The sequence below is a fragment of the Ornithodoros turicata genome, chromosome 6 (genome assembly GCF_037126465.1).
Source record: "Ornithodoros turicata isolate Travis chromosome 6, ASM3712646v1, whole genome shotgun sequence".
Taxonomy (NCBI): Eukaryota; Metazoa; Arthropoda; class Arachnida; order Ixodida; family Argasidae; genus Ornithodoros; species Ornithodoros turicata.
This window is the reverse complement of record NC_088206.1, coordinates 50,924,816-50,937,589: the sequence shown is the minus strand read 5'-3', so window position 1 is coordinate 50,937,589 and position 12,774 is coordinate 50,924,816. Positions and strand designations below refer to the sequence as shown.

Here is a 12,774-nt window from a genome sequence, read left to right as displayed (position 1 = left end):
GCATACACCCTGTTACATCCTGCTCAGGGACTGGTCGTTATTTTCACAGCCCAAAATGAAAACATGGGGTTGCTGGACAAAAAAAATTGCATACAAGGAAGCCTACAACAGGAAAAGGAAGAACAAACAAAACAAGACCAATGGCGCTTCTTGTACTTTCTGACCACATATATTCATAAATTCAATAGTGCCTTGTGCCATCAAACATTACATATTGTGCACGCTCAGTGTTGGCTCAAAGTTTGACCCGTTGGACCAAACGGTGCCTTCCCGGACGCGCAGTCAGACACTACTTTTTCTCCTTTGGGAGCAAGAAATTTGATTCGCCATAGCACGATCTCCAACACAATTGTGTTTAGAATGTCATTTCAACTTACATTTAGTGTCCAAAGTGCCCGATGAATGATCAGTGTTACTTCAGCTGGTGAAATCAAGCATTGACGGACCACTACTGAATGAACGCAATAGCTGCGAGAAGGAAATACGAAATACCCTGCGCACTTGTGTTGCAGTTTTGTTTTGTTCAGTTTCGGTTTTGAATTTGTTTCGCAATGTGGCCCAATCCGCTGCGTAAATCATAGTTCCGTTGTCTTACAACGCACATTACGTCTCAACCGTGTCACGATCCGGTAACTGCCTACTTTTTTTTTTGTTCAGTTCCGGTTCAGCAAAAAATACAGGTTTTTAGCAGTTTTCGGTTCAGGTTCAGTTTCGGTTCCAATCCCAGTTGATGAACACACCTCAGCTCACAGGTTATGAAGAAGAACTAATGTAGCAAGTACTCTCTTCTTGCTCTAGCAATTATAATGACTTCCGCATTTGTCGTTTTGACAGGAAAATATACAGTTTCACCACGATCTCACGTGTGATGTCACACATGAAACCACGACCATGGTCCTTAACAGTATGTAATGCATAGTTCGGAACAGCGCCATTCATTGGCGCTGCAGAACCGCAATCCTCGGCGATGCCGTATATGGCACTCGCGCCATCTTTTCCACAACATTTGTATTCAGTGGTGCTTTCATTTCAACTAATGCCATATGAGTTTTATGCCTATAGCAAAATTTTTTTCTGGCTATTGAGATCTTCAGACAGCGCTCCTTGGGGGTTTCACATCCACCCTGCTCCAGCCAAGCCTGGCCTTGGGACAGTGCTGCTTGGTAACACTACCAGCTAGTATTGAACATGCTGTTTTGGACCTTCTGTTCTATGAGGTAGATGAAGCTGTAACACATAGGTTTCCAAGGTTTCCAAAGAAAAATTTGAAATTAGAAAACAACGCTTCTGTATTCATATGTTAATATTCAACTGATGTTTGTCATGTTGCGATTAAGCTGTATCAAGTATATAAATGAGCCTCACTGTACCTTGTTTTCGCAAGCAAGTGAAACTTGTTGCATGGGGAGCAAGACATCCATGAGGTGGTTTGGACCATGCTCCCTTCTGATTTGGTCTGCACAGTCTCGGCACACAAAGAGGGGTGGTGGTCGCTCCCCTGATGCAATGGCAATGGAATGGTCCAAGCACATCTGTTGCACGCATGAAAAATGTACATGTACTCAATATATCGTTACACGATATAATGTTTACTGCAGCTCCCAATAATTTACCACATGCAACACCCATCCAAAACTTTGCTTGCAAGTCCTGCTTTTCAGATAAATGAATTCAGAGTTCGAACCAAGATTCTAGTTGCGTAGCATCCTCAATTTTGTGCAAGGTGGACAGCAGGGTACAGGAGACAAAATCTGCATATGCTTTCTCTATACACTTCGTATCTCTAACATTTTGCGCAGTATATTAATAAAGAAATATCAAATACATAAGTCGTGCTTTATCCTATTAACTCAAACTCGCCTTATAAGCTTCACCATTTTCAGGGCCCAGACAGTTTTCTCTTTGGCACGTCAAGGGCTTCCAACCTGAGAGTTTTCCAAGAAACAAGTGTAAAACACAACTTATCTAAACTTTGCGTGAAATCACGGCAGTCAGTCAAGCACGGACTGGTTGTACTGAGTGTATGAAGATGCTTATTACTACCTTAACAGGCAGTGGATAACGGCTGTCAATAAAGCATAAGTGGTCAGAAAAACTAAAGAGAATTTCCTTTACCTATCGCTGTTGTGCCCACAGGGTAGAACCATGACGTGGTGTCGAAGCCAATGTTGAATGAAAGAGATCTTCGTTTAGTGTGTTTACTTTGTGCCGGCAAGGCAAGTCACATGTTTTGTGCAGCGGTCAGTTGCAGACTATGCAGGTTAGTGTGCTTTTTGAAACAGCAACTGGTGCACACACATGCCACACAGGAAGCAACAACAAACCAAGAGAATGACAAACACATATTCCTTTGGAACTGACACAAAATCACTGTTGACGAATTGTTGTGGAAAGACGATAACTAAACGTCACGCACACACAGTTTCTTCATATGGTCATTTCATCACTGATGATCAGTAACGAGCCACAAACCGGGGCCCTTCATCTGCACCCTAACAGTTACATTCCTCGGGCTCTTTAACAGACGGGATAAACGTGTAGCCAGTCAAAGAGAAGAAAAATGATTTGAAGAAGCTGATGAATATCCAGAATCATGATTTCCCAAATATCATTTTACTGGTGCCTGTAGCTTGTGTGGCACATGCACTGATCAAGAATAAAGAATCAGTACATTCAAATTTCATAACAAAAATATGATGATTTTTTACTGACAAAACAGGCGCTTTTTTTTTTCTTTTGACACAGTTGAAACAATCAGGATATGGTATTGTCCCATCGATACTACCCTGCAGGTGAGAGGTTAAATAGTCAATTTGGACACATTTCCTGCAAACTACCTGTCTTAACCCAGGAAACCTCTCTTCTTCATTTCCTACAGTTTCGATCAGCGGTGGATTATTCTGTATTGTGAATAAAATTGGTTCTGACTTGTACATATTCTTCAGATCAAATGTGCTACTATCGCATACATGTCTGCACAACCAAGGAATGGCAGCTGAGGAATTCATGTGTGTTGCAAATGGGTGCTGCAGTGATGGAAGTGCCTGGAAGCATTCTGGCACTGTTGTCTGCTCAAGAAGAGCTAGGTTTAGCGCAGCCTTCTAGCCCACCATTACAGCGCCTCACGTGGGAATAATCATGCTCTTGCATATGAAGCATGTACTTTTCACATTCTTTTTCAGCATCAGGCCACCAGGAACACAATAGGAGATATGCGAAATAGCGCCATCTGTCGAGTGCGCCGCTCCCGTCCGCCATGGCTAGGGCAGATCTCTCACGAGCTGCAGCGCGGCTTGAGGGGGTTCCGCTAAAGAGGAATCCACGGCCGCAATTTTTGAAGCACGACTTCTCGGTGGAGTACAGAACATTTCGGCGGAATGTACAAATGACAAACAGTTCAGAAGTCTAGTCTCAGCAGCAGAAATATAGTCCTACAGTTTTCCGGTCGATTCCATTTTCAGCGAGATCTCACACGGCATTTATCATCGACGTTCGGCATTTACATTTACTTTGTTTTCTGCAATACTTCACTTTTTAGTTTTAGCTGCTATTGTGATGGTAAGATTAAACGAGATACTGGTCTTATAAAAGGGTATTTTGATGCAGGAGTTTTTCATACCATTTGCCACATTCTGCCCAGCAATCTCTTCGTTAATGTTTTGAGATTCTGGGAACCACGCCACGGTTGTAGTGCTGCTGCATTTGGTATTTGTGATATATAATTAGACGATATAGTATTAGGTTTCAGATTTAGATGTTGGAAGGTATCTGGTTCTATCAATGCTGCTTGCTCTCCTTAAGCCACGACTTGACCCGTTTGTCGAGCATGTGACTTCATGACCAACATTTATTTATGTTATTTAATAAATAAATATTTGGTCAACATAAATGCCATGATTCTGAACCTGTAATAAGAGTGGTTTTATCCTACGTTGTCCAACTACAAGAAGTGACCTTCCTTAATACACACACAAACACAAATAAGATTTAAAAGCAAATATTCATAGATGATGTCCTATTCTCGCGTTCTGGCCTATTTAGTGGCTCGACTAATTTCTTTTCTTACTTTCCCTTGTGCACGAGAAACTGGAACACAGTAGAGAACACATGTAGAGACCGCAAATTATTGTGCACATGCTTATTTGGAGTTAGGATGTACGTCAAAAGAGCGCACAAGGTACATATGCAAAACAATATTCCAATCTATCACATTTGACAATTCACCTGCGGGTTATGATACAATTCACCATAAGTTCAGTGATTTTACAAAGAGTCAAATCAGGATCACTCATATCACATTATGGGTCTGCCTCTCAGGTTCTGCATCAGTGGTGCATAAACGAGCATCAAATGTCTGATTCTAAAGTGACTGCATACTCGTATTAGTTCTGCATGATCGATAATGTTAAGCTTCACTCGTTAAGCTGTAGTCTGGTCCGATAGTAGCCTCAACTACAGGATACCACTTCAGGTTTTTTCATTTTCTTCCTAGTGCTCAGTTACAGCGATTCATGAATACGTACCCTTTTGTCGTTTTATTCCTGCTAGTACAGCTTCGCGCAGCAGTTTGGTGACACCTTCATCATTACTAAATAACATTGTGTTTTGTTCTTCAGAGTTTCGACATACGAAGTCCTTTTCACAACAAAAAGTTGTGGTAATCAGACGATTCTTTACTAAGCAGAACGAAAAGCTTGCAGTGTCGTTTACACTATGAGGCCGGCTGCTGCCTTGCTGCACAACAAACTTTTACTAACACAGTGGTACATGAGGCGCTTACACATAGGATGACAACAGAAGCCCTTTTCAGCTGCCACTATTCAGTCAAACTTACTCAGGGGCAACGCAAAGACTTCTGAACTGTTTGTCGTTCGTACATTCCGCCGAAATGTTCTGTACTCCACCGAGAAGTCGTGCTTCAAAAACGGAACAGCGGGGCCATGCTTTCCAAGCATCGCCTCGACGAAAATGGCGCGAGGGCGTTTTCGCTGACGGGCAAGAGAGGGCGCTTCATTTCGCATATCTCCTATTAGACTCCTTTTCCACACCGCTTCCCAAACCAGCCGTTCAACTCCAACAATGTTCACATTGTTCTTAATATTCCTTCGTGTATCTGGAACAGACGGCAAAAAGAATCTATGCGATGGAAGACAGTGGTGATGATGACAACTTTACACAACAAGCTCCGTGTCGGTTCTGCTCAATGTTTTTAAATTTACTGTGCTTAATGGCATGCTTTGTTATTGTAATTACTAAACATTGTAGTTAGTGAGCACTATTTCCCGTAGGCAGTACTCAAATGTGAGTATGCCCTACCCATATTATACTGAATGCAGATAATAGCTAGAATGAATATATGACTACTAGAAATTCGGTGATACATTTTTTTTTAAATTGTACAAACACTGCTAAGCTGAGAATGGTTGGCGCTCAAAGCAGAAAAGTAAACTACTGTCACTCAGTCTTTGGGATCTGGGATGTGTTGAAAAAATAATGAATCAGGATTTCACACAAAACAAAGAACCTCTTGTACCCTCATACGGATGGCAAGCAACGCTTGATAAAAGCCAAGGTGAGTTTTCATGGGTTGTCGCTATATACGATGACCCAACTATCACAATTCCTGTCATTGCCTGTGTTGATGCTGGGAAAAATCAAGTTGCTCTCTGCCTGGCCCCTGTTACTAGAAGAAGTAATGCAATACGCCCACAAAATTGGTGAATTGAAGCGGTTTGAATTCCAGAATGGTCAAGTGATCTTGAAAACGTACACGATACAAATTCAGGACTATGACCTGTACATCACATGTGCAGCCCAGCCACTATTTATAGCGTACGAGTTCACGCTGCCGACAGATTGTTTTATATGACGTTGACATCCGCAGTCGGAGGGCCGGTATTGCATGTTTATGGTGCTTCACGACGATTTCTGGAAACCCTCAACAGCACCGACAATTACCTCTAGCATGTTACCCATGTTACTCATGTTACCCATTAGAAGAACTGGCTAATGATATGGGTGATGAAGCTATGATTGCCTTAGCTGGTGATATTGATGCGTATGTAGCCCAAAAAGCTTGCACCGGCGGATATCGTTGGGTTGGTGATCGTGATGCTAAACCACGAACTATGGGCTCATTTGGCGCACTTCGCCAAGCAGTAGTTGCTGCTCGCAACTTTGGTGGAGGCCAAACATTACACTGTGTTCTTACTGATAGATTGTACTTAAAGCTCTAAAGATGGATCTCCAGGAATAAGCCATACGTTTTTAGCAAGCATGCGCGCTCCCTCTGACACGTTCTCCAAGTATTCAGTTTCTGTTCCTGTTTTGCTGTCAGGTTGAGATAATCTTTTGTCAAAATATCCCAATATGGTTTTTCTGTTATCCCTACGTAGGATTTCGTCTAACTTATCCGACCCCTTTCCATTTCGATAAACGCGATCACCAATGTCAAATGTTAATCTACCACCCTTAAACCGGTCCATCTCAATGCTTCAACCTTAGCGCCCTTTGAAAAATTAGCCTTAAAACTCTCGGTAGAAGTCCTGCGCATACAACCAATTACCTTCCCACCGATGACAAAGGCACGCAAATCAGTGCCGTGGCTTTTTTGAATAAACTCTTGAAGAATAATATTTGCTTTACTGCACAATTATTCATAGGCACAAGCTCAGATAGCCTGGAGGGCAAAACCTACCATCTGCACTCTCGAAGGATCAGTTCAGAATCGGCACAAGCAATCACATCTACTACTCGCATCAACAATATGCAAGTGAAAAAAAAAAATGTGCACTTCACAAAGAAATAGAAACACATTGGCAATAAAAGGAGTAAAAAAAGGTTACAGAAGAATTGGAATGACAGCAACAACTAAAGATAAAGAGTAGGAAAGTAGTTGTAGTTCTTATGCCACTGAAGATGCTGAAATGAATATCAAACGAAAGTGAAAACATAATGCGGAGATTTTCTATACAAAATCACGCGGTTCTGCAAATGCACAGAGGGCTATCTTGAGCCAACAAATGAAAGACGTGTAGTTCTCAGCTTGAAAACAAACATCCTACTCGTGCGGAAACGACGACATACACCCTGCATACGCCAATGCACGTCGCATGACACAGTGTCCACCTGAGCCCTCAAGTGGTTACCCCCCCACACACACACGACATCACCTGCGTGCAGCACAAGTAGACGCAGATGACCATCGTCATGAGAGGAAAAGTGTCGAGGCAAAAAAAAGGCAGGCTAAACTTTCTTCACAGCTTCGCGAGAGTTTACAAGACCAACGTTCTGTTGACCAACGAGGTGACGACCCCCAACCGTGCCTTCTTATTTCTTGTCTGCTAATTTGTGCCTTTGTTATTGCCCCAGGGGCGGATTTAATGAGGGGGCAGGGTGATGGGGGGGGGGGGGGGGGGGGGCGACCGCCGGCTGTGTTCCCTATGTAAAAACCCTATTTCCTGGATGATGCTGTGCCGCAAATCATGAAATTTCCTTGGCACCGCCCCCCCCCCCCCCCCCCCCCCCCCCCCCCATGACAGACCCTTAAATCCGCCCCTGGTTATTGCATGCATCTTGTTTCCTTGGTGATCGAAATGAGTTATAGCCTGCTGCACGAGCATCAAAATTAGACTGTGTGCCACTACACATGTCGTGGCGCTCATCTAGAAGGAAGCGAACTGAGACGATGTCCTGAAGAGCCACATCAATGACGAGACACGGCTGTGGTTCCATTTTAGTGAGAACACGAAAACATACAATCTCGCAACATCAACGACATCAGCACTCCTGCCATAATGTCACGACGCATGTTATCAAGTGTAAAGTAAGCAGTACTGGACTTGACCTTGGTTCGCATTTGTTGTACAAAACTTTCAATTTGTATCCAATAATGAGTAGCAAATCGCATGGCACTTCCATCACTGGAAAATGATGCATTTTCAAAGCCACAATGTCCGCATATGTGCAACCATTCCAGCATCCATACATATGAATATTCCTCGATGCGGCCATATAATGCACAATTGTGATTTGTAGAGCAAATAATGGCATTCCTGGTGGTGTCTGTTCACACTGCCATTCACTATGCAGTGAAGTTAACACTGCAAAAACTATAAGGCTAGTATTTTAATGGAGGTACAGCACATGGGTGTATGTTAATTCGAAGAGAAAAAAAAAGAGAAAGGGAAACAGTAAGACACATATCATTAAACAGAAGTATTGCAGTATCCCATCCCCACATTAGTAATTATCTGTTACATAAAGAACAAGTTTAGAAAAGCGCAACTTGCAGTGACAATGCTGTTTTTATGGCCTACATCAGTACAACCAGTCAATGCGATGCACACAGCTGCAGCTAAATGAAGCGTCTCAGCATAACTGTGTACCACTAGCAGAAATCTGGTCAAGCAAATAAAAGCCTACAGCAAAGCAACACAGCATGAGTGAGTGCAGGTACATATAAGGTGAGGGTGCACTAGGAAAAAGGGGTCCATACAAGAGAAAGGGACTTTTTCTTACCAATGGGGCAACATCCTGACAGAGGGGAGAGGGTGTGCAAAAGACGGGGATTTACAAGAGGGGTGAGAGAGAAAGAAAAGACAGGAGTGATTTATAAACCTTCAGACATCCACACCTGACGACAATTATATGACACAATGGATGGTTGACACAAGGATATGCAAACATTAACAGGTTACAAGGTTTGGAAGTGCATTTAGTGTTATTGTAGCATAGACAGCTATCTTAAACACACAATCTTCTCACTCTAGCACACCTTTACACATGCACCACAATTTACACTGTTCACACCTCACTCCCACTCTTATGTACATTTACTGCAGCTGCTATTCATTCAGTACCCCCAGTGCAATCCTGTTAATTCAATCTCTCTTAATTCGAAATTGTGGAGAATCAGAACTGATGCTAGAGTGCCATCAACGCCATGTGTATTTTAAACTGTGCACACACCTGGTAATTAGAACACACGAACGCATGCATAAGTTTTTTCGAACAAGGCCACCCATCCGCATGCTGCTGGCGTGGCAGAGACGTGTAGTTACGAGGGTTGTTCAAGGTTGACTGATACTTTTATTTCTCTTAGGGGTGTGCGAATATTCAAGTTCTCGAATTCGAATCGAATATAAAACGCTCGAACTATTCAATTCGCGAATCGAATATCCAATATTGGTTTCTTCGAATATTCGACTATTCCACGAATATGAACGACACAACCCGAAAGTGAGCTTCACCTGATGCTTCGGTGCATGAGGTGAAGCCAGCTTTACAAAATTGCCCTTACTGCAGGACCAACACAGGCGGGACGGTGTTTAGTTTAAGATAACGTTATCCAAAGTTAGTTCTGTAGACATCGTCAGTGGAAGTGGTGGCGCCCCTCCCACATGCAGGTTAGCGGTGCCGACAAGGGAATTTGATTTGATGTCTTTGAGGTTGCCTTTAAAAAGTTAGGACTCTTGAATAATGACTACAGCCCACGAACAAGAAGGGTGTCTTAAAGATGTCCTCTACATCTGAAATTTCAGCAGTGCAACTTCCTAGGGTGAGTGCAAAGAAACTAAAGGGTAATACGAAATAATACGAAGGGAACCCAGAGACTACTAAGAGACAACTAAAGGGTGTTCATGGCAAAGCTGAGGTGGGACCGGTTCAGCAGCTGCTCAAAGACTGCAATGCATGTTCCATTCTGGTCACAAGTGATGTGTCAGAGAACCCATCTTGCACAGACTTTGCGGAACAGTAAGTGCTCGCAAATGATTGTCTCCACACCGCTAACACTAATATTATGCTGGGCTGCAATGTCCCAAACTGTTACTCGCCGGTTCTTGAGGATGGTGTGACTCTCAGTTCTGGTGTGACTGCAGTCGGACAAACGTGTCCATGTGGCTCACTCATCACCATATCCCATCCTTCACCAAACTGTACGCACCGTTTGTACACTTTTCCCTTGACATCCTTTGTTTCCAATACTATGCCTGTAAGCTTTGCAAAATCTCAGCTGGTTTGAAGTTTCCCTTCACAAGGACCTTGATTATGCATCGCTCTTCCACAGCTACAGAGACACTGCTCGCAGCCATGATAGCTGTCGCTGCTGCACTCTGACAAAAGAAGGATTGCACTTCGTTCCTCGAAAGTTTTATTCAATTACGTATATTTACTTAGATTTTTCTTGAGCAAAAGTCTCGGTCAACCTTGAACGACCCTTATATTAATTGGTATGTTTACTTATTACTTATAAGACCATTACTTCCAAAGGCAATACTTGTGCCAGAGGCAAGAGGAGCAAAGAACTAATCAGTATAATGATGTGCACAAACGCGTTTTGCACAGAGCGACGACGCTTGCTCCTGATCAGCAAAGCAAGTAAGCCTCGCTGTTTCAAGAACATCAAGACCCTCCCTGTTGACTACACAGGCACCGTAAAGGTGGATGCAGTGGATATTTACTCAAATTGGGTTTACAGGATTCGGGATTTGCATTCGCAGAATTCACAATTGGGTTGGGTTGGGTATCGCAAACGATGCTGATAGAGCCGCGGTTCAACAAACAAATGCCAGTGCGTATAACAGATTATCCTCAGGGTTGAGATATCTCAGTGGTTGCCTGTATATTTGTTTATTTATTTATTTATTTATGTACCTTAAGGGCCTGAAGGGGCATTACATAAGGGGGGGGGGGGGGGGGGGGTACAACTGATGCATCCAAAATAAACAGCAACAATAGAACAATTTTACATAGATAACACAAAGATATAATATAAGTGTTAATTAAATAAAGAAATCAGACAAAGCAGCTTTAAAAAGTGCTGCATCTTTAATTGTGACTATGGAAGATGGTAATGTGTTCCATTCTGAGATGGCCAATGGGATGGGTGATTTAATAAATGTAATGGTTCGAGCCCTTGGGCAGGTAATATAACATGCATGATGAATACGCGCAAGTCGATGAGGCAGAGGAAGCAAACTCAAGTCAATTTCGAAATATGGAGAATAACAAAGATTATGTAAGAGACACAGCTGGGGTATTTTCCTCCGGATTTCTAATGTTTGGATACCATTATCTTTTTTGAGAGCGGTGACACTTGTAAATCGTGAGTAATTTAATGTTATGAACCTGACGGCTTTACTTTAGATAGCTTCCAGCTCGGTGATAAGAGTCGACTGATAGGGGCTCCAGACAGCTGCTGCAAACTCTAATTTCGGTCTTACAAATGCCTCGTAAGCCATTCGTTTGACGTTACTAGGTGCCGACCTTAGATGGCGCTTAAGATAACCAAGGGCCCTATTTGCTCCGGATGCTATGCAATGGACATGGAATTTCACTAGTTTAGGTCGCTTGTAAAATGTACTCCAAGGTACTTGTATCCAAAACCTGTGCTGAGGGCAATGTCGCCAATCTGGTACAAGTGACGCTGTGGGGTGCGTTTTCGGGAAAAACAGACATGCATGCATTTTGAGTGATTAAGCTGCATCAACCAGGTATTGCACCAGACTTGGAGATTGTCAAGGTCAGCCTGCAAAGCGACCTGGTCAACAGAATCCACTTTTTTTTCTTCTTTTTTTTAAATATTGTATTTGCGAACATGCGGCAAGGCCTAGCAAGTCATGACGAGTCTCCAATGTAGCTGGTATGTATAGCTGCCAACGCATTAAGCCTTCAATCAAAGCGACTTCCTTTAAGTTTAACTCTGCTTAATTTTGACAAATTTCTGGTACTCTTACAGTTTGTATTAACATGATTGCACTGTTGTAGATTAAAGCAGTGCTTGCATGGTAACATAAATATGTACTGTGAAAGTTAAAAGTTCAATTTACACATAATTCAAACAAGAACTGCAAACGAGCACACCATCTCTTTGCTCTTCTTTCCTCTTATTGCATCATCACATACCACACTGAAGCAAGCCATGTTGTCATGACAGCCACCATCATGTGCAACACATGTCTGCCCATGAGAAGTGGGGCAGACATGAAAAGCGAGTGACATAATGTGGTCATAACACTTTGCACTGGATGCACTGAAAACATTAAAAAGAAACCTGTTTGTGTCAACAGGGAACTGAGATCCAGTGGAAACTAATTTTGCTTTCTTTTCCTTTTTTCCCTTGTGAATGAAAATGATGTGTCTCATTGATTCCTAGGAGTAATGCCACGTGTGGACGATGTAGACCCTGCACATAGGCAGCAGAGTGCAGTTAAGGTACAAGATTAGGGGTTGACGCCTGTCTAGGAGGCATGTGGCAGCCCATCAGCAGTCTTGAGATAGGGTTGGAACTACCTAATGTTTTCTATGATGCAATACCTACTGTTCGCTATGTGTAGAGCTGTGGTACTCACCAAGGTGCCTAATGGAGAAACCCTTTTTGTCCCTAAGCATTGGGTTGAGTGTCGGCCAATAATGAAATAACATCTCAACAGCTGGATGGCGAGCTTTAGCTGTGCCATGTGCAATGACACACAGGAGGTCCTGCATGGAAATAGATTAACACAATATGAGCATGCACAGGCACAGCAATTTTTGTTTGTATAGTCGTATGTAATCCATTATGACAGTGTCAAAGATTGGAACAAAGGATTGCATATTAATGCAGGACTTGTAGAAGTAACATGGTAACAAATGCGAAGAAACACGGACGGACAGAGGACACATTTACTAGCAACGAATACACAAATAACACTGACGTCCAGTCTAGACTGCAAAATCCTCCACCACAAAGGCCACTTCCGATGGAAACAGGGTGACGGATTTCATGCTCTT

The 12,774-nt window shown here is 42.8% G+C and overlaps 1 protein-coding gene across 1 annotated transcript in view; it reads right to left on the bottom strand.

Annotated features, from left to right (window-relative positions):
* LOC135396678 (protein unc-79 homolog) overlaps window positions 1-12,774 on the bottom strand; it is a 206,547-nt gene that overhangs the window by 168,375 nt on the left and 25,398 nt on the right. The window contains exons 8-11 of the mRNA XM_064627777.1: window positions 12,354-12,483; window positions 8,521-8,535; window positions 1,861-1,925; window positions 1,371-1,532 (exon numbers count right to left, since the gene is read on the bottom strand). Coding sequence (XP_064483847.1) covers window positions 1,371-1,532; window positions 1,861-1,925; window positions 8,521-8,535; window positions 12,354-12,483 — 372 coding nt within the window. The remainder of the gene's footprint in view (window positions 1-1,370; window positions 1,533-1,860; window positions 1,926-8,520; window positions 8,536-12,353; window positions 12,484-12,774) is intronic.